Source organism: Pyricularia grisea, chromosome I, assembly GCF_004355905.1.
Source record: "Pyricularia grisea strain NI907 chromosome I, whole genome shotgun sequence".
In the NCBI taxonomy this organism is placed as follows: Eukaryota; Fungi; Ascomycota; class Sordariomycetes; order Magnaporthales; family Pyriculariaceae; genus Pyricularia; species Pyricularia grisea.
This window is the reverse complement of record NC_044973.1, coordinates 796,398-821,098: the sequence shown is the minus strand read 5'-3', so window position 1 is coordinate 821,098 and position 24,701 is coordinate 796,398. Positions and strand designations below refer to the sequence as shown.

Below are 24,701 nucleotides of genomic sequence, written 5' to 3'. Positions count from 1 at the left end.
AATGTTGCAGAAAATGATAATAGATATGAGAAGCGTTGTCACCGGGTCAAGGCTGGATAAATATGGACGGATAATCTAAAGTTTGTTGCCGCATCAAATCCACCTTACGTTATCCATGATTTCACAGATAGTAGTGATTGATATACTTGGAGGGAGTGGTGTAGTGTAGTGTTACCAACCTGAAGCAAAGCTAAGCTGACGCAGTGCACGCTCACGCACAGCCCCCGTGGCCTTCCCCCAGGAGATAATGATTGGAATGCTAGAGATGGAAGATACGGGACAGCGAACGCACCCCACTCATGGCTCGTCGTGTAACATGTATCTCCATATTTTCACTGATAATTTAACTCGCCGCCCCTTGTCGAGTCAGTGAGTAAGTACATGAGACCCTTATTTGGGAGCCCAGCAAGGCTTAGCTGACAGATGAACCGACAAAGGCACCGTGATACCTTTTTGAATATTTTTTTCAATACGCAGGTTTCAAGGGTAAGACGTTGCAGGCCTAGCAGATAATCTTTTAATCCTTTAAAATAGCCGGCAGCATTGCGTCTATAGCCTTCGTGGATGAAAATACGGTCTCGAAATAGATTCAAGATAACAAAGACATGACTCGTGGACGGGTGAAATAACCGTAAAAAGGCTGAATTGTCAAGGCCAGCTTCCTAAATCCGCGAAGTGCATAAGCATCACGGCGGTTGTAAATAGTTTTAAAGTCTGTACTACTTAGCCCGGCTTCTTGACTCATCGAAGGGGCTGAGGGTCTGCGCGGTGGTTGATAGGCTATGAAGATAGGAAGGAGATAAGCAGGCCTGCCTGACTCGAGAGAAATGGAGAATCTTGAGATTGTCAAGTTGATGGGAGGCAGTAGTGGTAATGGTAGCCCCGGGGCAAAAGTTCACTGTAGACTAGGCGATCAATCTCAAGTGATGCTGCCTACCAAGCCACTTGTTGCTTGAGTATTCTGATGTAGGTTCATACAATTATTTTCATTTCACAGTTTGGTTCCCAAAAAATAGTAATCATCAATCCTTACTCCAAAGCTTGACCAGTGTTAACCGCGCACGAGCTTTGAAGTTGCCAAGAAGAAGTCTGTCACCTATATTTATGAGATTAACTCCGGGGTCCGTTCACTTCACTTCACTGACGTCAACGCTGTTTATGCCCAACATGAGAGGCATAACGTGCACCAGGAGGAGAAACAATGCTCAAGCTGGCACTTCATCCCTTGGAAAGCTTCTGTTGGATGGACCCGCTTCAGAGGAAAGAAGGAGTCGAGACAGTTGGTGCACAGGGAAAATCGGGTGGCACAAAACGCTGGCGGCGCTTGTATTGCGCGCCGAAACAACCCCCCGGGTACAACCGGTTCACGTCAGGCTCGTACTTGCTGCGGGGAAAACACGGCCGTTCCAGGAAAATCCACTGCTCCGGGCAAAATCACCGCTCCTGGAACAGCCACTGTTCCAGGACAAGCAGGGTCGTTGGGCAATACAAAGGGTTCCAAGATTAGAAGGGAATTGACTCTGATTGCTTAGCTGAAGTGAAAGTAAAATGGTTGATAGAATGATCGATTGCTTTAGAAAGATAGATTTGCATTTATGTATAACAACCAAGCTTAGTTTACTATAGCAGGAATCACCCTTACGGACCCCAAACAGAGTTTTAAATTGGGAGTTATTTTGACTATTACTCTCTCCTTATCAGTTAGCTTGACTTTGCTTATTGCACATTCGCAAGATGTTGAAATGTAGTTGCACATGTCGCTCCTATATTTTGACAAGGTAAGATGCTCTCCCAAGTTTCACACTAGGCATTGTTTCCAGGATTTAATTTCTTGACTATCATTCACTTCGTAGTCAAAAACTACCAAGACCTTACTTATCTACTATGACTATTACATGGGGCGCGAATAGACCACTTCTTTATGGCGATCTCGATCTCGGATCGCCCTATCTGCCGTCCCTTAGTTTTCACAGCATCGGTTCAGTCGACATTGACCACTCACTCAGTCTCGGATATAGCAAGTCAGAATTACAGACAAGAAAGGAATTCACAGGGCAATGCAGGTATTTGACAATAGCCTGTTCCAATACTACAGGCTATCTCAGGTCTGTCCCAAGGACTGAAAGCATTTATTCAACACACCAAAAAAAATGCGCCAGTGGTAGCCCCCTCCCCAAGCCACAAAGAGCAAATGGCATTCCTCTTTGCTTTCGCTTTGCACTTTTCGAACCAGTGGGACAAACACCAAACCCTGCAAGCTGTTCTATGCGCTGCCTTGCAGCGACTGGATCATTTCTCGGAGCTTGGCTTCACTGGCTCCACTGAACCTCTGAAGTTCTTTGTCGTGCTTGAAGAAGGCGAAAGTGGGTACCGATCTCACGGATTTCACAACCTCAACCTCGTTTAGCTGGTCAATGTCGGCATGGACGAATTCCAGCTTGGTGTACTCATTGGAGAGGCTACAGGATTCAGAGATGGTAAGACGTTTAGTCAAACTCCCAGAAGTAAGGAAAAGAAGTTGGTAGCATCCTCATACCGTTGGAAAATCGGCTCCATAAATCTGCCAGGCCCGCACCATGCAGCAGTGAAAAACACTACAACCTCACTCCCACTTCCTATGACTTGATCAAAGTCCTCTTTGCTGCTAACCTGGCGTACCCTGTCGTTCATTGTCGCTGGGGTGTGGTGGTAGAGATAGATATATATATGGCTCGAAGGATTCTGTTATCCGCTGTGTCTACAGACTTCTGATTCTAGTGATTATATTCTCTTGGAGTGTGGTGTAGATTGAGATTCAGAAGGCCTGTGGGGTAGGAGATTATATACTGGCCTGGTCATTGAGGATAATAGATGTGTCCAATAACTTTTCTCAGTACTTTTTTATTTCTTCTCAGGCAAATACCCTCTATGAGCTTGAATTCAATTGTATCTTAACCGAATCTTGGGCAACCTCCTCTGCGTACGAATTACATCATAATGTTGAGAAGGCGGTGAAGTTCAGAATGCGGTGAATCTTTGCTTTCAATGGTTCATGCAGCAATGGACCAAACAATTGTGTTTACTTTGAAAAGAAAAGTGGCGGAACCAACGGACACCAATCAAAGCGAGAAGAGTCCAACAGTAGAGGACGGGCGCGAGACTGAGTAGAAGGAATGCATGGCAGACGTCATCACTTTGCACTTATCTTGATTCTTTACGCATTTCCGAGATGAAAATGCCCGTTCCCGTGAGAAGATTGACGACATCGCCTCAGAGTCGAGGAATAGCACCCCAGGTCACATGATCTGGTCTCTCGCCTACTGGGTTTCTCCGGTCTTCCACAAACCAAAACCAAAAAGCCGGAACCTAGAACCTATGTTTGCCCTCTTTGGGTGTGTTCTCAACAATTTCAACATTCACTTCCTGATGTTGCATCATTGCATGGGATTGACGCCACAGTCGAACATGAATGGACGTACTTCACTCGGAGCTGGATCCTGGGTTTTTTCGCCAATCATTCCAACATCAAATTGTTCGCTTCGTACGGAGTAATAGACTGTCTTGCCTTTTTGCCGATCAGCAGCACCGGTTAGAACGGGTATGTCTCCATTTCGAAGGAGAGGGTGAAGGTGACATGACACGATTTCGATCTTTGTTCATTTACATCAAATTGTATCCATAAATTATTTGCAAACTTTTACAGCTTGGCTCCATGTAAAGCCGCGTCATGAAGCCCGGTTTACATTTATCATGGCCGGCTTGAAGAAGCTAATCGAGTCTTGGCCGAAGGTAAACCGATCATGTCATGGTGATAGGCCTGCCCTGGAGCAGACTTTGATATACTCCGTAATGCATCAAGCGCCGTATTTCGGAGAATCTCCGGAAGCGCAGACATATTTGTATGTGATCCGTGGGTCAGCTGTCTTGGGGACGGATCCGGATCAAATAAGTTCACTGGGGTTGATGTTCTTGGTAACGTTAACTTCCTCCTCGGTACGACACTTAGTCATGGGAGTCTTGGCAAGAGGTTGGAGTTGGTAGTTGGTGACTTTTAGCCGACAGTTCTTCTTCTAGTTATCACTTTCCCTCATTAGTGTTGCATTGTAATGGAGACTGATGTGGTTTCCAGTAAATAGAGAAAGCACGTGGCTGAAATATCGGTGTAAGTGACCCATTAAGTCTTGGAGAGCCGCATCCGGATTTACCACTCCGGGTAATGAATGGGGTCGACATTGTATGCCAAAACTATCTCGGCCCGAAACACAGAGTGCTTATACATTTTCGCAAAGTCCGCGGGGTCACTCACAGGCATGGGTTTACGCAATCAACGCACTAATTAGTCTAGTAGCCAAATTTGATGCCATTTCGGTAATCTTTTCCATCATCAGGCGCATGGAGTAATCCTCTCCAGGATCTGCAGTCTTTATCGGTCCTGACGAATGGCGTGACCGTTTGAAGCAACGAGGGTTCAGCTAGGTTGTGAGAAATAAGTTCTAGCTAGAAGAAAAAAAAGGGGCAATCTAGAACTAACCTCTGGGGTCTAGAAGTAATCAAAAGCCGCAGGCTCCACAGTGGGAACGGCCGAGATTTGAAAAAGATTTTGTTGATTGGCCAACCAGGGATAAAACAAAAACCTAAAAAAAGACCTCAGGATAGGCGCTGCCGGGATGGAAGGCGTGTATGCATGGGCATCGCAAAGAATAGCCGCTTTCGTGCTGCTTCGGTCGATCCTCCGCATGCCGCGCATGCAACGCGAGTCACTTTGTTCATGTGTCAACTGCAACACTGCTCGGGGAGAAAAGCTTGCGCTGCCACGCAAGGGGAAGGATGGATCATACGCAAATGTGATTGAAACGCAAAGGGTCTAATGGAGCATTACATTACACTTTTTTTTCCCCCGAGCAATGTAACAAAGTCCGTCGGCAAGTTTCCACGACGTTGGATAGAAGAAGCCCTGCCATATCATATCCAATCCTGTTTTACATAACCCACCCAGCCCGGTAAACGCCAGCCAATAGTACAAGAGTAAAGAGAATTACAGAAAAAAAAAAGATTCAAAAACCGCCGGTTCTCACTCAAGAAGCTTCAGCCCCTTTTGCTCCACATTTCTTCTCGCAGTAGTAGGTGAACTCGTCGCCGCCAATGGTGCCATTCTTGGAGATGCACTTGAAGTCCTCGAATGTGCAGTCCTGGCATTTATCCCAGACTTTGGTGCCGGTGTCGCGGGCCCTGTATAAGGTGCAGGCGCAATGCGTAGCGTTTGGGCTGATTGAAAATGTCTTCTGGCCAAAGTGGTTGATGCGCTTGTCGATGCAGACGGCTGTCGTGTGCAAGCGGGCTTGTGAAAGGTCGGTTGCGGTTGCCAGAATTATGGTGGCTATTTGGAGGACTGAAAATTGCATATTGGCGGTGTGTAAAAGGATTGGTATGTAAGGCTTGTTTGGTGAAGAAAAGTTTGTTTGGGTGTCTATACTGACTGGAGACAGACCTAGAATGGAAAGATTTTGTTGAGTTCGAGACTCGAGTAAGTAGGATGGCATGGAGATAAGCTGTTGCTTTGTACTTTAGAGAAGGCGGTTTCTCTCAGTCAAAGAGTCGTGAACAAGTTTGGGTCTTGAGTGACATAAGTTCGTATCAGATAACAAGCAGATTGCATTATCAAGAGTCGCTGTCAGGATATCTTCCTTGTCCTAAGAAAAGAACAAACTCCACGTGCCTCTTCAATGCCAACTTGGCTCCAGAAAGGAGTGTTCGCATTAATTCGACGATACCACATCAAGGCACCTCAAATAAATTGTCATCGACATCCCATCTTACACATTCGGGGGGAGCCCCGCTTCGACTGCCGATCTGACAAGGACGCATAAGGATGACCGTAGTATAATAATAGTGTTTGAGTCAATATGACTTACTCGAAACCAGGAACCCGCCCCTCGTGGGCTTTGACCTTTCCCCACGCATTATATCTGTGATGCCAAGCATTGAAAAATCCGGACTATTCAAGGAAAATGATCGTCGTTCATTCGGTGAAGCTCATTTCCTGCTCCCACGGTATGGCCAGCAACGGTTTATGCTGCAATAACGGAGTCGCCGCTGATCGTAGCCCCTCTTCGCAGAGAGATAAGCGGTCGGATGACCAGGCGTTTGACGGAGAGCTCCGGGCCTGGCCTTGGAGCCCCCGTAGCCGTTAACATGCAGCGAAACCGGAGCATTGTATTGGTCAATGGACTGCTTTGCTTTGGCTTCATTACTCGTTATTTGGGATGGCAGGAGCCATCTAAAAGAGCTTACGTCGGCGTGCCCCCATCTGTGATAGGCAGGCTCACGCGCTAAGCAGCCAATCACATATCCGCTCTTACCCACTCGGTGATGTTTTTGGTCTGATTTTTAGAGGTTGGTGCGTGCCGCTTGAGCCGCGATCAACTATTCTAGCCAACTTGGAAGTAGTACACCGGTGGAGAACTCCATCCCAGAAAATACGTCAAAAACCTTGCAGACTGACGATGTTACCCCCCCTCTTAAAACATCATTCATGGACATTACCGCTGGTTGTGGCAAACCCCGCAAAATGCAACCGGCTCATTAGAAGGGTCGTGGGGTAAAGCACACGCGGCGTTTGTTACTATCCTCATGACTAGGGTGGGACCTTTTCCCGGCAAGAAGCGCGTTATCTAAGGTCACGACATTTTGACTACATATTTACTGCGCAGCATCTCATCCAAATTAGATTATGCTTCTTTTTTCTTCTCCTCATCCTCTTGACCAGTCAGACAAGCTCGGGTTACCCTGCCTGCACTACTCAAGCCGATCCTCGTCTCCTTCACTTCTTAGCTTTATTGCTTTGACAGCCTCTAAAAGATTAGTCTGGTTCTCTTCTTCCCTGCCTTTTCTGTGGCCAATACCTCGCTTTAATCTGTGAATCCTTACTTCACCCGCACCTTATTTTGTCTTGGCCCTTTGCCCAGGAGACCACCCCCACGAGCCGCCCATAACACACCCAATACACAAACCACAATAACATCATACAAGATGACAATCACGAGACTCGCAACCCTCATCCTCGCCAGCTTGATGGTGTCACACATCACAGCCAGCCCCGTCGACACCAGCGCCTCCAGCAGCAGTAGCAGCGATGCCCTCCGAGCCGACAGTGTAGCCGTCCACACCGCCGATGGCGTTCGCGTTATGACCCGTGCCGCATACATGAGCAAGCTGAAGGAAGACGGCGTCCAGATCGGCGCACCAGCAACCCACGAAGGTCTCGTCACGTACAACGCCCAGCAGCTGGCCGAGTTCGAGGCAGCTCAAGCCGTCAACAAGAGCAGCGATGCTCCTCCTGTTACCGGGGCACTGCTGTCGAGACGGGACAAGTGCCAGAACAAAAAGTGGGTTCTCGTCGACAACACAACCACCTTTGTCGACGCGGACGTGCAGATGTCCCCCGTGGTTTGCGCGCAGGGCAGCATCATGGTCGCCGTGGCCAACGGCTACATGGTCAGTAACACGATCGGTATCAGCTCGGGATTAAGCCCAACCATCGTCAAGGACGCGCTCTCCAGCTCCCTTGGCATCGAGTTCTCGAGGTCCTGGACGACCTCGAGCGTCATCACCACTACGGGCACTGTCACGGACAAGAACTGCGGCGTCATGATCACACAGCCCATGATCACGAGGCGTACGGGTCGTGTGATGCAGGGCTGCATCGACAACACGGAGCAGATTGGGACCTTCCACGCCGACAGCCACAAAGAAATCACCATATCCAGCATGAAGTGGGTCGAAGGCGCAATCTCAATGTGCATGAAGGCCGGCGTCAAACCACCCCTGAGCCGCTGCAATGGAGATGGCAATTTTGTCTAGAAATTTCCCTCTACATATGTTTTGGCTTTTTTTTTTATCATTTTTATTTTCTAACTCTCTTCTTACACACTTGTAATATTATTTTATTTTAGCGTTTTGGTGTTTTCATGAGCAGGCTTGGCCACATTGCCCACTGCGTTTATTTTATTTGGCTTTTTTTTTTGTTTTTGTTTTTGTTTTCTTTTTTGCATTGTAATTTGCGTTGTTTTTTTCTCCATTCCGTTGTCGTTGTCATGGTTCCCCTCCCCCTTTCCACCTCTTCGGAGGTCTTCATTTCTCATATCCCTTATCTATCAGGGCATACCCTGCGGCATTATTTCCTTGCGGAAGTTTCACACTCATTCGCCTCGGAGCGTCCACTTCTCTATCGTCGTTGGGCATTATCATCTAATGTCCCCACGTCTTTTGACAATTTTTTTTGTCCTACCCTCGCTACGCTGAGCCTTTGTACAACCTTAACTTCATCATACGGTCGAACGAGCTCCACATCATAACCACTACATCTATTTTGCGCATATTTCCCAATTTTTTCATGACTTTCGTTAAATACCCCCAAAATTTCTCTGCATGGTTCTTACGTCTTTCCCGTCTTTTCATGTCAATATCTTGTACATATTAGCTGCATTCAGGTACAAAAAGCTAGAAATGAAAAGTCTCAGCCATGCTGAGCTTTATTGTCGAGAAAATATCGTACTTTACAGAACATGAACAGGCACAACAGGTTAAACAAGGCGACTCGTGATTTAATTTATTTTGGAAAAAAAAAAAAAAATCAAGGCTCCTCGTTATATAGCCTCGTACCCCTTTTGCAAATCCGGGATGTTCCCATAGTACCATATGCTCGCCATGCCCATCACTGCCGCCAAGCCGCTGCACACCAGAGCCACGTAACCCTTGGTCGTGAATCCGGTCGGCAGCGGCGGCGGCGGCCTGTTCTCGCCCGTCAGGTCCAGCACGTCATCCACATTCCCGGCCGCGTTTCCGGCGTCCGCCATACCGGACAGCTTGCACGACTCGAGGTGCGACCGGGGCAATTGCGGGTGCTTGGCGCCGGCGGCGGTGAGGAGCTGGTCCGGGGCGGACACCAGCGTCGCGACCAGCCCCTGCTCCATGTGCCACTCGATGTGGCAGTGGAAGAGCCAGGCGCCCGGGTTGTCGGCGACGAAGCGGAGCACGGCGTGGCCGTTGCCGCGGATCAGGACCGTGTCGCGGCGGAGCGGCACGTCTCTCTGAAGCCGTGGCCGGTTGGACGGGACGTAGGGGCCCGCGTCGGCGTCGGAGCGGGTGATGACTTGGAAGTTATGCCCGTGCAGGTGGAAAGGGTGGTCGCCGTCGTCAAAGTTGTTTACGACCAGTTCGATAACGTCGTTGTGGCGCAGCACGTGGGTGTTGGTGTAGCTGCCGTAAACGATGGGGTTCGTAGCGTGGGTCGCGCCACCGACCGTGAGTGCCGTGTAGAGTGTTGGGACCTTGGGGCCGACATAGGTGATGTTGTTGAAGAATGCGCTTTTTGTGACGGAGTCAGCAGCTGAATATTTGCTGTCATCGGGGGTTAGGTCTGACAGCAGTAGAAATCACTTACTAGTTTACTCCGTTCCCGAGAATTTTCATGTGCACGTTGAACTCAATCGATTGGCTCACAGTATCCAACAACCTGAACTTGTCCGCAGGCACAAGGTTCATATCGTCCAGCACAATCCCGCTGTCAGGCGCCAATTTGTCCGGCTCCGGTAGGGGCTTCTCCTCATCATACACCAGCCATCCTGTTACGGACGGGTTCAGATCCTCGGGAGCATCGTCAAAGAGTTCCTCGTCCATCGTGGAGACAATTGCAAAATTCTCAGTCGCGTCCGATTTCGCCTTGAGCAGAACGCTGTATCTCTGCGCGGCAGCGAGGTATAACACATCCACCGGTGCCGACTCTTCCATCCACACGCCGTCAGCCTCTACGATACGCACCTGGTGGCCCTCGAATCTGACAAAGTGCGAGGCGAACGCGCCGACGTTGACCATCCTGACCAGGTACGTCTTGCCCGGCTCGACCTTGACGCGCAGGTCTTGCGTGTCGTTCATCAGCGCCGCCTGTGGCACCGGCTCCGCGCCCGATGGGTTCTTGTAGTTTAGGAAGTCGGCGATCAGTTCCTTCATCGGACGGTGGTACCAGTCAGAAAAGGTCAAGACAATCTCGTCGTCGTACTTGCCCTCGTGCGGCCCGGTCGGGTCGTGCACGACGACGGGACCCCTCAGACCGTCAGGGTACTGCCCGTTGTTATGGGCGTGGTACCAGTACGTGCCCGGCTGGTCAACCTTGAAGCGGTAGGTGAAGGTGTGGCCCGGCGGTACGGGGCACTGGGTGACGCCGACGGCGCCGTCCATGTGGCTAGTGCCATTCTGGAAGAGGCCGTGGAAGTGCAGGCTAGTTGTGGTGTTTCCAAGGCCGTTGTGGAGGTTCACGACGACTTCATCACCGACGGTGGCAGTGATAAGTGGAGGTGGCCATTGGTTGTTGATGCCGATTGTGGTTTTCGCAAATGCGTTGTCTGGGTTGGTCTTGATCCAACTCAAGTGGAAGTCATGAGTGATGGTCTTGCTCCAGGTGCAAATGGGTTGACCGAGTGCGACCAACGCGACGAGGCCGCCTCTTAATGAGCTGGTGAAGCGCATCGTGATAACGTGATTGTTTTGTCAACCACCAACCAAGCCACACCCAAATGGATCGACCGGAAAGCGGCGGGTTTGTAATGGTATTTTCCAGCCTTGCTAGATCGGTTGCGATTCATAAAATGTATAATGAATCATTGATGTCTCCTTCGCCATTTCATCTTGAGATCCTTAATTCAGCTTGCATGCTCAGAGATCGAACCAGGACCAGGTGTGTTGTCACGCCGTCAATCGGCGGGATTTTTTTTTTTTTATTGAGATGGCTGAGATTCTTATGTTCAGGTGGGTTGATCGCGTGAAAAGTCAAACTGCTACCCCCCACTAGCCACCACAGTAAGTGAGTGAGTGGGTGGACTTTCCACTATTGTTTGTGGTGGGGTGATTGTCAATTTCGTCCAAACACAAGCCAAGACGTGCGGGTCTCTCCAGGGTCTTTCCTTACCAGGCGTCGCAAAGGCCAGCGGCTAGGCGCCAGTTGTCAAGCGTGCATTGGACAGAAGTCTGTACCTAATATCTACATCTTGTACATTGCTTGGATTATCGTCCGCCTTGATTTGATGTTCGTCGTCCTCTACTACATAGGTCCTTGGAAGAAAAAAAAAATAACAACTCATCGACAGCCTTGAAAATCGTACTCAGCTTCCAGGATTCCCCTGCGCTATTACCTGTAACCCCCCTCACGCTGCATCCAGTCCGGTTGCTCCTCGTAATCCTTGCCTTCAAGCCCAAATTTTGCAGCAGCCCTCAGCTTCTCGATCTTGTCCTCCTGTCTTCGACGAATCGCTTCGATAAAAGCCCTCACGAAGAGCGCAAAGTGGAGGATCAATGCCAAGGAAGCCATCACGGCAATCACTTTCCCGACTGCCACTTGGGTAGGTTTGTTGCGCCACAGTTCGGTGACGAGCCTCTCTTGCTCCTCGCAAGTTGGATAGGCGTGTTCGTCTTTGCACCGACGTACTTCTGCAAGGGTCGTGCCATTCTCAAGGACCCACGAGCCCAGAGAGTCATCGTACTCTGCGGTGAGGAACCTCGGGCCCGTATACGGCCAGGTGAACCACGAACCCGTGGTGTGGTTGTAACCCTGGCGTGCCTGGTCGACAAAGACCCCTTTGACAACATATGACCACGTGTCGGTGTTGGCATCTCGATTATACTGGCCCCAGGAATGGACACCCTCGTGAGATACGTGGATGGTCTCGTCATAGAGGACCTCGCTGCCATCGATCTTGTCATGGCCAAATCCTTGCATGCGAATTACTCCGACGACCGCATAAACAATCGCAACGATCATGGTAAGCCAGAGAAGCAGATCGGCGACGGCGACGACGGCTGGGTGGGTCGGCCGTCCTTGCTTGCGCCAGAACCGGAATCCAAGGTCGAAAAGACCCCATACGAGCGACAAGACAAACTGGTTTTCCCAATCGATTGTTAGAAGGCATTTGTTACTCTCTACGCATGATGGCAATACCTTGGCTGGGTGGGTCTCAACGTACAATAGGTACCGCGACGGTGCCAATCCTGAAGTCGTCAAAATGGGGGAGTTGACTGTAAATCCAACTGCTGGTGTATTTACTGCCTGTGTTTTCAAGGATCCACGCTGCACAACAGAAACCGATGAGAGCGACGAGACACTGTAGTGCTCGGATCGCGGACTTGTGCGCCCAGAAGCGGTCAGCAGCCCTGACTTTGGTCCATATTGTCGAGGGATCGCTGTCCGTTTCCAGATTATCGCCGCCCTTGTCCGATATGGAGTTGGTCTTGCCCGGGATGTATTCGTTCTTGTCCGGGATGTCATCGTTTTTCTCCGAGATATAGTCTGTCTTCTCCGAGATGTACACGCCCTTTTCCGAGAAGCTGTCCCCCTTCTCCGGGTTAGCGGGCGAAGCTGTGGCCGTCATTGTGACTGTCCTGCTCTATGACTTGTTGTGGTGCGATTGAGAAAGCAGCACATCAGAAAAGAAAAAAAAAAGAAAAAAAAAAAAAAAAAACTCAAAGTAAACCTCATGAGAAAAGCAGGTGTGAGGATATTAATGAGAATAACAGGCACCAGCAAGCAATACTCGCTTCATCAAGCGATCGAATCACAGCCGAGCTGATCCTGCATTGTAACACACGCTATGTTCGTTTCCAAGGCCAGCACGGGTTTTGATGCCCGCCCATACGAGCCTTTGAGCATTTTGTGTCGTTGGGCTGAACTGTCAACCAACCAAATCACAACAACCCTTGACTTGCCAAGATGCGCAATCAGTGAGATTTGGCCAAATTGCGCAGTTCTTTGTAAGTCAGCCTTGCCGTCGTCATGGATGGTACAGTATGGCGATATGCATGAGCGAATTTTTAGAGCCGTGCATCTCCCGCAATACGTAGCTATACTCGGCAAGGATTTTCCATGCAGTCAATTTGACAGGACAGGCCAGGATTCACAAGTGCCAAGATGATAACGTTTTCGGCCTTGTGTGTTGTCTCACACGAAATCAAGGTTGAAAGTCCTGTGCCATAGTACAATGCTTTATGGCTGCCTACCTTAGAGAGGGGGGTAAGGCAAGAGGACAGCTTGGGCAGGAGATTGAAAAAGGACCTTGCATCCTCATCCCTGTCTGTAAGTTGCCCCAAGATCCACAAAATTGTCTTTGTACTTTTGCTTGCCTTTGCTTGGCCTTTTTGGTCTACCCCAAAAAGTGGCTAGGGTCACCTGATCCCGATCTCGGTCGGTCGTCTGACACCCCGCCTTCGATTAGCTCTCGGCTGATGACAAGACACATGTGTTTTGATGTCTTATGTAATCCAGGGCAGGGGAGCTAGACGCAAATTCTGGCTTGTGAATGCCCGTGAAACGAGCCTTTTTTCTTTGCAAGGAAATATGGTATGGATGGCCAGATTGAAATCTAGTCGGAAATCTCACAATTATACAAACCATCTTGGTTTGCTTGCACCCAAAGAAATTGGAGTATTTTCATCCAGTGCAAAAGTCTCATATCAACAATGGAAATATTCGCGTTACCAAGTAAGCCCCGAAATCTCACCCATCGCGTTCCTCAGCTCCCACCATGCATACAAACCCGCGCGCGCCATCACCTGACCCCCTCACTTGGCATGCTTACACCAAAAAAAAAGCCGTCCCGAAAACTGACCCGAAAACATAGTATTCTTCATCACCTTCCGCGAGTCCCTCGAGACCGCAATCATCGTCTCTGTTCTCCTCGCCCTGGTCAAGCGAACCCTCGGCGACGGCAACAGCAGCAGCAACCAAGATGAAGACGCCGAGCTCCAGCGCCGCATGATCAGCCAGGTCTGGCTGGGCACATTTGCCGGCCTGGCCGTCTGCATCCTGATGGGCGTGCTCGTCATCGCCGGCGCCAACGGCCTGGGCGTGGACGAGTGGGCCGTGGCCGAGGACGTCTGGGAGGGCGCCTTTGCGCTTCTGGCATCGGTTGTCATCACCACCATGGGCGTCGTGCTGCTGCGCGTGTCGCGCCTGCAGGACAAGTGGAGGGACAAGCTTCTCAAGGCCTTCCGCGCCTCGTCTTCGGGCCGTGATGATGAGTCTTCTGGCAGCGATGGCGCCGAGTCGCCGGGGACGGTCAAGAGGAATCGCTTCTTTGATCGTCTTGCCCTTTTGGGCGAGGAGTATTCGCTGTTTCTCTTGCCGTTCATCACTGTCCTGCGCGAGGGGTTTGAGGGTGTCATCTTCATCGCTGGAGTCGGGCTTGGATATCCCGTCTCGGCTCTCATCTTTACGGCAACCATAGGGCTGCTTGCCGGAGCAGTCTTTGGTTATGCCATTTACAAGTGAGTCCACATGTCTTAGGACTACAAAATTGAAAGCTCTTCTCAAGGCTGACAGACACGCGCACCAGGGGCTCCAACTTTGCATCAATGCAAAAGTTCCTCGCCGCGTCTACATGCTTCCTGTACCTGGTCGCCGCCGGTCTTTTCTCCAAGGGAGTATGGCATCTCGAGGCCAATGAGGTGCGTATTTTTTCTTTTCGAAGTTTCTATGTGATGATATCAAAGGCATAGATTCTAACAAGGACAACTTGGTGCCTCACAGTGGAACAAGATAGTTGGTGGCGATGCTGCCGAACTCGGCTCTGGGCCTGGCTCATACGACATAACCAAGAGCGTGTGGCATGTGAACGTAGGACAACACATTTCTAGTTCTTTGTCGTATCGTATCCGAGCATCGTTACTAATTAAAGTTTTATCAATCTAGTGCTGTAACCCGGACTTTGAAGGGGGCGGACTCTGGGGAGTCTTCAACTCCATCCTGGGCTGGACCAATTCGGCAACCGTCGGCTCCGTTGTCTCGTACAACCTCTATTGGGTCGTCGTATCCATTGGCTTCCTTTCCATGGCGCACAAGGAAAAGACAGGTCATTATCCTTTCCTGAAGAGGGCTAGCAAGATCACGAGAAGTGTCTTGGACGGCGACCGCCAACCCCTTCTCTCGAATTCTCAGACGGCCTAGATTCCAACCCATTCCAATCATACTCAACCAATAACACTTTCCAAGCTTTGGTGTCTACGACTATATATAAACTTTCCAGTCTGATCCTTAACTTGACTGGGATGAGGTAATCATCTACGGCCCCATCAGCATTAGCCTACTTGGGTTGCTCATCAGTGTATCCCAAACCGGCATACCGCTCCTCGCACCTGACCCAAGCATTGATCCTTTCACCGGTCGACCCCAACTTTCTTTCCAACATCGCTCTCACTCATTTTTGTGGAGAATCATTCATCCCAAAGCATATACACGCCTGTTTGATGCTCAAAACATCAATCCAGGTTTTGTTGCGCCGTATCCACCTACCGCCAACCTTTCTCCTACTCCTGCACCGACCAGGCCTCTTCCGTCAGCAACCCTTCCGGCGCCACAAATCGCAACGATGAGGTATGCTAGACGTTAGACTCTCCACCGCGCACGGTCATGGCGGTAACCCCTCTGCTCCCAAGGACAAGGGGATCACTCGACTACACCGGCCGACAAAGTGTCACACCTTGCGCGTCTCGTCGGCCAGCGACCAGCTTGATATAATGTTGGAGCGCCACCCCGCTGTCGAGGTCTCGCGGATATCATCATACGTGGCCTTTCTTTGCCATGGGGGCTGACGGTTCGGTGGCTGTGGACAGGCCTTGAGGTACACCGAGACTCCACCGTCACGGCCAGAGGCACATTTGAAGTCGGGCGATCCCGGGAGCGGCTCCAGGAATTGATATTATACCGGTCGAAATGTTTTTTGTCAATTCCATGCCCCAAACCTGGCATGCATGGCAGCCGGTCGACAAAGAAATGAGGATCCTGCGTTTCACCATCCGCTCTTCGGTATTTCCACGTCAGGTTGAAGAAGAGCTCCTTACTCCGCGTGTCGGAACCGCACACACGACAATGCGATCCACCGTCCAGTTCGATCTGGAGCCCCGACGACTCGTATGGGTATTCTCGCGGCGGAGGGTAGTTCACCATATCGGACACCTCCAACCCCGTATGGTGGCTGCATACCGACGACGTTAACATATAGCGTGGAGTAATCTGGTCCGTGGTTCTGGCAGGATGGCGCCAAGGCCGATCACAAGGGCAAGGGCGGTCTTATGGTTCGTCAATGTAACCGTTTTTTTTTCTTTCACTCTTCTGCAGTTTCTTCTGGACCTTCGCGCCAGTCGATTTTGGAATGCCTATTGAGAAACGCGTTGGGACGTTGGGCGAATGGGTTTCAGGTTCTATGCGTCAACTGCCCTGTCGAGGCATTGACCATATCTCCTCCGCTACCACCTTGTCTGCATTTCCCCCCGTTACCTTGGACAATGTTCTTAGCTTAATGTTCCAGGTCGGTAGAAAACTATCGAGTTCTCCAGGTGAATGTGATTTTCTTGGGTGTGTCGGTTTTTCCCGGCATCACGACTGCTACAGGACCCACTCCCATTGGTATCAACTATTCTCTCCAGGTTTTTCTTTCTCACGTCAACTTATATACCTTGGCTTTGGCTTCCATATGTGCGGTTTAGCAGGTAGTTTCTCAGCGCTAAGTGCGCCATGTCAAGTCGAAACTTCACAAAGCTGGCGCCTACCTCTCGGAATACAGCTGTGTCCGAGATACCGGGTAATCTCGGACCTTCGCTGTTTGAAGTTGACGAGCCAATGTGGCTTCTAGCCAGTGACAATCCCCTAACCTCGCGCCTCCGCGACTTTGGTGGAGCTACCATCTCGCTAAATACTGTACATGTACAGTATTTTGACTTGGTGCGACCGTTGATCATTTGTCAGCTTACCAAGCAAGAATGCGGCCTCACAACGCAAAAGAAAAAGCAAAAGCATAGAACCATGATAAGATCCACCAAAAATTCCGGTCGATGAGCACTGCCCAAGCCAAGAAGTTGGTTCGAAACGTGAAGGTATATCATGCTTTTTTCTCGCCCTCAGTGAATAATAGGACAAAGCCCCACAGCAACGCAAAAAGTCAAGACCCAATGCCAGCAGCAAAAGAGAAGCCCCTTGTCGTGGCCATGGCGCTGTCCGGCGCCGGCCACGCCATCCCCGTGATGCGCGCGGCCGCCCACCTCGCCTCTCGCGGCTTCGAGGTCTGGTTCGTCACGGCTGCCGATATGGAATCCTCAGCGCTTTCATCGGGCATCGCCCGCTTCTTCCCCGCCCCGAGCCCCTTTGCGTTACACCCGGACCTCATGGCCGGCTACACGGACCTGCCCGAGGGTCCCGCCCGGCTGGATTTTGTCTTCCGCAACGTCTTTCTCCGCGACACGAAGCACTACGCCGACGCGCTGCGGACTGCCCTGGAGACGGCCAGGAGGGAAATTCCCGGCAGGAGGGTCGTCGTGCTGCAGGACATGTTTGCGGGCGGGGCGCTGCCGTTCATACACGGCGCGCCGGTTCCAACCGGGTATGAGGACGATGCGTTCCCGCCCGTGGTTTCGCTCAACGTGTCGATACTTTTCTGCACCAGCGCTGATGCGCCGCCGATCGGGTTCCCTGTCGATCCGGTCGGGCACGAAGGGGAGGAGATGCTGAAGCTGCATAGGGAGTTCAACGCCGTTACGGCAGAGACGCGGGCAATGCTCAATAGGATTCTGGGCGAGATGGGCTGCACGAGGCGGGTCGAGGCGCTGGCGGATGCATGGCTGGAGGGTCCCGATGTGACGCTGCAGCTGTGCAGTCCGAGTTTGGAGTACAGGCGGCGTGATCTTAGTCCCAGGATCAGATTCGTTGGGGGCCTGCCGCTTCCTGAGGGCAAAAGCGGCGTGATGCCGGATTGGCTTCGGGATCATGTGGAGGCACAGGGCGACTCGCAGGCGGACGGTCGGGGAAAGAGGAGGAGGCTTGTGTTCGTGACGCAGGGAACCGTAGATATCGACCATAGCGAGCTGTTCATCCCTGCTCTCCAGGGATTGGGGGCAAGGGAGGACCTTTTTGTTGTTGGTGTTCTTGGGAAAAAAGGTGCCAAACTCCCAGATAGTGTGGAAAGCAGCTTGCCGTCTGCCAACGTCAAGGTGCTGGACTACTTTTCTTATAATGACATTCTGCCGCACGCAGATGTTTTTATTACAAACGTGAGTTGCCTTTTTTTTTACTACGCCAGCCACGGTCTCCCTTCCCGACACTCCAGAATACCTCAGCCCCCCATCTACCATTCACGGGACTGACAGCTAAACCATCCAGGGCGGCTACGGCGGCTTTATGCACGGGGTAATGAACGGATCCCCCATGATCATTGCCGGGACAAGTAACGACAAAGCAGACGTGGCCAACCGCATGGAGAACGCAGGCCTGGGAATAAACCTCAGAACGGCGACACCAACCACGGAGCAAATTTCCGCTGCTGTCGATCAGATTCTGTCGGATGCTTCTTACAAGCAGAGGGCTCTGGAAATCAAGAAGGAGAATGAAGAAATGGATTCCTTTGGGAGGATCGAAAAGGCCGTGTTAGAAGTTGCACGCTGAGCAGCAAGCCCTGCACCCGCACAGTAATTGTGCTGTATACTATGTTCCACTCATGTATTCTACGACTAACGAACCCCTTGACTCAATAATGATACATCATCTCCTATCACCAACACTAGATACCTACTCCGTGTGTTGGATACCTAGATAGCTCAAATTAAGTGCCGATGATCTACGACACATGGTCCTAGAACTGAATGTATATACAAGAAAGAAAGAAAGCAACCAAAAGGTCGCTCGCTACACTGTCCGTTGGCCCGCGGTACAAGAAGACAAAAGGAAAAAACAGGTAGGCACCCAGGTTTTTTATAAGATATTTATACTAAGCACCCTGAAACTTCAAATTTGGAAATCCCATCTCGCTGAACCTCATCTGTTCCAGAGGCGCCGGCTTTTCCAGCATCTCCACCCTTTCACTCGAAACCATCACGTCGTACGTGACGGTGATGCCCACCAGTTCGTCGATGCTAGACACGTCGGAGGGCGCCCCGTCCCAGCTGCCGCGCCTGCTCTTGGCCAGCCTCGCCCTGCTTTGACTCCGACTGCGCGACAGGGTAGGCGAGACGGTCAGCGACTTCATCCTCCTGAGGCTGCTGCAGCCGTTGTTGTTGCCGCCGCCGGAGATGCCTGGGTTTGTGTGCGCCGCCGGCGGCCGCCGGTGGGCCTTGATCTCGGTCATGGTGCGCATGTTGCCCGTCTCGCAGCTGCTGCCGCAGGGCTCGCTGCGCTGTTGCTGCGCCGAGCGGCACCGGCTTTCGTCCAGCCACTGCAGTGTTTTGCTGTCGCCGGCGCTATGCAGCGTTTGCATCTGCGTGCTGTTCCCGTTGTGTCTGCCGCCGTCGGCATCGGCGCCCGTGGCCTTGTGGCTCTCGCGGGCCACGCGCTCGGCGGCCTTGGTGGTGCCGGCGGTGAATATATCTAGGATTGGCTTGAGGGTTGGGAGGGAGCCTGTGGTTCGGGGATCAGAATGTATTGACATTTGGAGAGCGGGAGCGGCTTAAGAGCAGGTCATTTATGGAAGATGGCTTACAGCAGAAAATTGCAATATTGCATTCAACGTTGGACCATATGATCGAGTCGCTTATGCTCCAAGTCACATCCGGGTCCGTCAGATTGTCTTTGATAATCATAACAAGACGTATTGCCGACACCACGGTGACACTGTAAGGTAACGATGCAGATACATGTTAGTCATGTGCCACGGAGAGCATAGACCGGACCATAAACTTCTGCAAAGCTCCAAGGGATGCTGAACTCACATGAAACCGAACAAGAAAACAGCCAAGACGGCAACCTTTTGCGGGGTCGGCATCCGTAGCCGCCAAACGTACGGCACGGGCATGACCAATAACAACAAGTTGGTGACCACGGTTGGGATCGCGTTACCGATGAAAAATTGCTTGGTGTCGACGCCACACTTGAACTGGCTAGGTGACATGGGATTCTCCAGGTTGAAGCGCTCCCAGTACGCATTCACGGGGTAGCACTGAAGGACGCTGGTGACGATGATTGCGACGACCCAGCCCGTGACCAAACCGGCCATAATCCAGATGGTGATACGGTTGCGCTTCTCGGCACCAAACACCCGCCAGTACAGGCAAAGGGTCGAATATTTGACCAAGCCAAGGACCAGCACGTAGATTAGCTCAGTGACAAACATTCCGATTGCCCAGGACCTCGGCCACTGGATCGTGCCGGCCCAGATGTGTCGACCTGTTCCATTGGGGATCACTACGGACCCGATGATTGATGGTGAGTACGACTTCTGTTATACTAAGAGACGGCCTTGACCGGTCACTTACTGTATCCAATCACCATCAACACCTGAGCAGAAGCTGCTACCTGTTCCAGCCACCGACTCCTCTGTTAGTGTCTCTGAACGACGCATTCGTCTAGTATACCAGCCCATCCAAGGCCAGCTCCGACAATATCAGGTTGGGCGGGATCCGTACCAGCGCCATCCAGGCCAATATGTCATCCCACCAGGCCGCCCCTCCCCTGCTCCTCCTCACCAGCGCCCTCAAGCCCAATGTGAAGGCCGCCAAGGCCCATGTCGATATCAGCGCGCCATAGATTTCTGGAACCCGGGTCTCGTTAAGGTCGATCCCCGGCGGTTCTGGCGGTAAAGAAAAGGTCGAATTGGTGTACATGGTGTGTTTGTTTGTATTCTTTGTTTTTTGTTGTTTTTTTATTTTTATTTTTCAAGAAAAAGAAAAGAGCCTCGGGCGATTTGTTGTCAAGAAGGCCTTTTTTTCGATGTTGCACCAAAAAGCACCCCAGCCCGGATATTCTATGTCACTCCTTCCAAAGCGTGCTCGTCAGTAAAGCGGTGTGAAGATGGGCTCGCAGCCTCCAGTGCCGTTAGTCGCACCTCCGTCCAGGTCGAACATGTACGTGGGGCAGTGACACGAAGAAGAATATAAAGAAAATGAATGTCCTTGGAAAATATATTCACCAAACGCGAGAGCTTCTTGAAGTCTCTAAAATGAATGAAGTCGAAAATCGAGAAAGAAATGCACAAAAGAAACTGAACACAGGGTAACCCGAGCTGTTTCAAGTGGGTTCAACTTCATAATGTATAAAGATAGCATCCGACGGGATAGAACCTTGACTCCTACAGTGCCATATCCCCACAAGCTCCGGGGTGACGGCGGGTTGCCACGGGCCATCTAAGCAAAGCCTCTACGTCTTCCGACCCGGATTTAAGCAGGCAACAGGCAAGAAAGAATAATAAAAAAGAAGAAAAAAACCAGAAATGTGAGAGCGGAGAGCCCGCGCGGTCGCCCGCAACGTCGGTCAAAGGTTGACTGTCTGGTGGGCGGCGAATGTAACGCTCAAGGTTCCTCCGCACGTTTCTCGCAGGACATGGGATTTGTTTACCTGGCACACGATCCACGAGGCGAGCCCCCTCCCTCTCTCCCGCCAGGGCTAACCTTTTTCTAAAACAGAAAAATCACCGCCCCTGCTGTCGTTTTCTGCGCCACGATGCTACCTCTTAGCTTCATTTGGCGGGTTTTAATATCCCGCTGCATAAACCGCTTTTGGATTCCGGCCTCGAGAGAGCCGGATCATTTGTTGTTACATTTTATGCTTACTCCGCCATGAGCAGCCAGTCTTTTGTTCTAACAATACTACTCCAGTTCGGGTAAAGATGCAGTACCAGTAAATTAGCAGCAGCCTTGAAGGCTCCTCTTGCGAACGGTAAACTCCTTTCCCACTTACTATTGAGGACCTTTCGGTCTCGGCAAAGCATAGTTTGCCCTGAAAAGAGGCATGTAATTCGTGTGAACCTTCCAACACTTGTTGGGTTCTCCTCAAAAGGTAATTGCCTAGCATCGCTGCTACGTAGTATTGAACAACCATCCATCCCTGGCGGGTCTCAATTAAGCCTGAGTCGGAGCTTGATGATGTCCTTCAGGGATCATATAATTAAAAGAAACAAACATCCGTGACACGTCAAAAGGGATGAATATATAAGCAAACGGATGCCTTGGTTGCATCTGGTTGTGAAGTGCACATTTTGCACACAAGAACGTCCTTCATGTTCACCATGAATGAATGGCATTAGAGCATCGCGGCCTTAGTTCTTTTCCTTTATTTTCTTCCTCTTCAGGCAAGTATTCTCCTCCCGGCACTAATGCACGCATGACAATTATGACGCACATCTTTAATCCCCACGAGTCATACTATGGGGTTGGATTATTTTGGAGCGGACAGCGGTGTATCCAAGTGAAGAGGTACAACGCGGAAATTTTGGGTTGACGTGGCCAGCACAGTTGGGCGTGAGTTGACTTGCTGAGAATACATGATGAAAGTTGCATCTAAGTGAACCATGTTCCCAAATTGTGCTCAACATCACATGACAGACGGCCAGCCCATGGACACGGCATGTTGGGGGGAAGCAGCCTACGGCGAATACGACGGACACAGCATTTGAACTGTTACCCCCCTTGGCGAAGTCCGAGCGGCGCGCAGAATCACGTCAAAAGACAAGGAACCTTCAAATTTAGGAAATAATTCCCCCCACTATAAAATGACTTGATGCAGGCAGCACCACGTAAAGTTCACGACTAGAGACAAGAAATGAACCCATCTTGACTCAGTCGCTCGTGGACTTGGGGAGACATTGTTCTTGTTTACAATTGCTTCGTTTCTATTTACGAAGGTTTACGAAGTACTCTATTGCGTACAGGCTCAATTGACGGAATTGCCACTCAGCCTGCCTTTGCGGAGTTATTGAATTGGCATATTCTTTTCTTATTGTATGTGGGAGAGATTTTTTTGTTTTGTTTTTGTTTTTGTTTTTATTAATGAGTAGGTAGGCAGGTAAGGTAGCTCCTGGTTTTGGTTGGTGTCGACATGTCGAACGGTTGCAGAAAACCAGTCAATCTTGCAGATAGCTTCGCTACCAGTTCCTTCTTATGGCTACCCAAGATGTGGTCTGCCTTTCCCCGACGCCAAGACTCCCCACGTCGCCTCCGATGCTACGACTCTGACTTGTTCTGGGTCTGTGGGTATCCTAGAAACATGAAAAAAGAAATTCCACATTTGCTGTCTACCAAGTTACCCGGTTATTGTCTAAATGGTATATAAGGCCTCCACAAATTCGGTCCACCATCAAGCGGTTACATCGCTCCAAGTCGATCTTCCGTGGCGCAATTGGCTAGCGCGTTCGACTGTTAAGTTCCGACCGACCATCGAGAGGTTGTCAGTTCAAGCCTGACCGGAAGAGAGTGTTCTTTTGTCTTTTTTTCCATGTTATCTTTTGCATCTTTATTTTTGTCACATCATTGAATGTTTACTGCATTTCTTCCGTTTTATCTTTCCTTCTCCATTCTTTTATTTACATATTATGTACGTATTTCTTATTCAAGTACATAATGTTTCCAGACAGCTACATCAAATGGATACCGAGGGAAACTACCTGCAATACCTGATGCAGCTGTACAGTCACTACCGCGAGATTGCCAGAGTGGCTTGCAGTGTTACAAAATGCTGGTCACCCTAGGGAACAATAACGACTCACATGATTCAGGGCATAACCAAAGGAGTTAGGGGAAAGGCCCAACATAATTTGTGACGTACGGATTGACCGAAGATATTTTTAAACCTAGAAACAATGCAAGTCTAACTTCTTATCAGGTTTCCTTATATTTTCGTGCATTTTAACATGACAGCAATGCTTCAATATCAAGCTACTCCCTACAAAGGGTGTGCTAGCGAATGCACACCTCATTCTCTCGCTGAAGAGTTGGTTCTGCATAACAAACGTGCTTCTTTTCTGTGCCTTTCGGCCTTCAGAACTCCAACATAAAAAGCTAAACCTTTTCGTCCAAACTTTCCTTGACACCCTGGTTTGCATTGGATTTCCTCTTTTTCTTTCTACAAAATGCGCTTCCAAACTATTTTCCCCCTGGTCTACGCCTACAGCGCCATCGCTACGCAGCCTACGCTACATACAATTCCCTCACCACGCATGCCCCCTGGGGTTACTCATGATGGGTGTATGACTATTTGCAAAGAGAATTTTCGAGCAAAGGGACTTGATTATACTCCTGGGTTTCAAAAATATTGCCGGGAGTGGTGTACAGAGTATATCCGTCTTCAGGGATTAAGCCGAATGTCGAACAACGTAAAGGCAGCTGCACCCACGGGTACGGCTTAATCGGGGTCCATGCTATTACACCAAAGTAAACGCTGAATTACTTTAGCGTAGGGATTTGAATTGAAAGGCCAACTGCCTCTGATGGCCTATCTACACGTTATCCGTCAATACAGAATCTACAGAGTTATCTATCGACGCAATATTGTACGCAGGTTATACGGTTGTCAGGTTCTACGTATTGATCCAGCCTGTGTGGTCTTCTGTACCGCAGATGATAGCATTGCAAAATATCCATTTCCCGGTTTTCTTTTTAGTAATTTGTACAGGTTACATGGGCACCTGTACTTTTATCTAAAATTACACATGGATGCTTTGTTCTGTCTTCTAAAGACAGTTTACAGGCCAAGCTAGCTCCAACATATATTATAGATATCTTGAAATGGTCTCCAAAGAGATAGAGGAGCAAACAAGTCCAATTGAAATGGTCAATGTATGATATCCGGGCGGGCCAAGTATTGTCCGTCTAGTAAGTCGTATCTGGTTTAAATCTGCCTTACAATCAGGTGCTATCATTGAATAGACATATGTTCTGTTTCAATAAAACCTTTGGATTATAATATTGCTTTTGTTGTACCTGGATTG

At 50.1% G+C, this 24,701-nt stretch overlaps 8 protein-coding genes across 8 annotated transcripts; 3 read left to right on the top strand and 5 right to left on the bottom strand.

Moving 5' to 3' along the window:
- Positions 1-2,263: 2,263 nt before the first annotated feature.
- On the bottom strand, positions 2,264-2,670 carry PgNI_05329 (uncharacterized protein; the record flags this gene model as incomplete). Its single annotated transcript, XM_031125362.1, has 2 exons — positions 2,264-2,459; positions 2,537-2,670. 2 exons carry the CDS (start codon positions 2,668-2,670, stop codon positions 2,264-2,266), a joined length of 330 nt encoding a protein of 109 aa, XP_030983303.1.
- Positions 2,671-5,054: 2,384 nt separating this feature from the next.
- Positions 5,055-5,381, bottom strand: PgNI_05328 (uncharacterized protein; the record flags this gene model as incomplete). Its single annotated transcript, XM_031125361.1, has 1 exon — positions 5,055-5,381. One exon carries the CDS (start codon positions 5,379-5,381, stop codon positions 5,055-5,057), a length of 327 nt encoding a protein of 108 aa, XP_030983304.1.
- Positions 5,382-7,008: 1,627 nt separating this feature from the next.
- PgNI_05327 (uncharacterized protein) lies at positions 7,009-7,839 on the top strand (the record flags this gene model as incomplete). Its single annotated transcript, XM_031125360.1, has 1 exon — positions 7,009-7,839. The coding sequence occupies one exon, from the start codon at positions 7,009-7,011 to the stop codon at positions 7,837-7,839; it is 831 nt and encodes a 276-aa protein (XP_030983297.1).
- A 236-nt stretch (positions 7,840-8,075) lies between these two features.
- PgNI_05326 (uncharacterized protein) lies at positions 8,076-10,733 on the bottom strand. The gene is made up of 2 exons (XM_031125359.1): positions 9,422-10,733; positions 8,076-9,345 (listed from the first exon to the last, which is right to left on the bottom strand). The coding sequence occupies exons 1-2, from the start codon at positions 10,501-10,503 to the stop codon at positions 8,625-8,627; spliced, it is 1,803 nt and encodes a 600-aa protein (XP_030983298.1). The 5' UTR covers positions 10,504-10,733; the 3' UTR covers positions 8,076-8,624.
- Positions 10,734-10,929: 196 nt separating this feature from the next.
- PgNI_05325 (uncharacterized protein) lies at positions 10,930-12,437 on the bottom strand. Its single transcript, XM_031125358.1, has 2 exons — positions 11,994-12,437; positions 10,930-11,908 (listed from the first exon to the last, which is right to left on the bottom strand). The coding sequence occupies exons 1-2, from the start codon at positions 12,396-12,398 to the stop codon at positions 11,162-11,164; spliced, it is 1,152 nt and encodes a 383-aa protein (XP_030983295.1). The 5' UTR covers positions 12,399-12,437; the 3' UTR covers positions 10,930-11,161.
- Positions 12,438-13,283: 846 nt separating this feature from the next.
- PgNI_05324 (uncharacterized protein) lies at positions 13,284-16,409 on the top strand. Its single transcript, XM_031125357.1, has 5 exons — positions 13,284-13,504; positions 13,644-14,289; positions 14,337-14,469; positions 14,552-14,638; positions 14,714-16,409. Exons 1-5 carry the CDS (start codon positions 13,483-13,485, stop codon positions 14,966-14,968), a joined length of 1,143 nt encoding a protein of 380 aa, XP_030983296.1. The 5' UTR covers positions 13,284-13,482; the 3' UTR covers positions 14,969-16,409.
- A 559-nt stretch (positions 16,410-16,968) lies between these two features.
- PgNI_05323 (uncharacterized protein) lies at positions 16,969-18,559 on the top strand (the record flags this gene model as incomplete). The annotated part of the gene is made up of 2 exons (XM_031125356.1): positions 16,969-18,063; positions 18,173-18,559. The coding sequence occupies 2 exons, from the start codon at positions 16,969-16,971 to the stop codon at positions 18,452-18,454; spliced, it is 1,377 nt and encodes a 458-aa protein (XP_030983301.1). The 3' UTR covers positions 18,455-18,559.
- A 32-nt stretch (positions 18,560-18,591) lies between these two features.
- Positions 18,592-20,604, bottom strand: PgNI_05322 (uncharacterized protein; the record flags this gene model as incomplete). Its single annotated transcript, XM_031125355.1, has 5 exons — positions 18,592-19,402; positions 19,485-19,615; positions 19,714-20,185; positions 20,257-20,296; positions 20,356-20,604. 5 exons carry the CDS (start codon positions 20,602-20,604, stop codon positions 18,777-18,779), a joined length of 1,518 nt encoding a protein of 505 aa, XP_030983302.1. The 3' UTR covers positions 18,592-18,776.
- Positions 20,605-24,701: the final 4,097 nt, after the last annotated feature.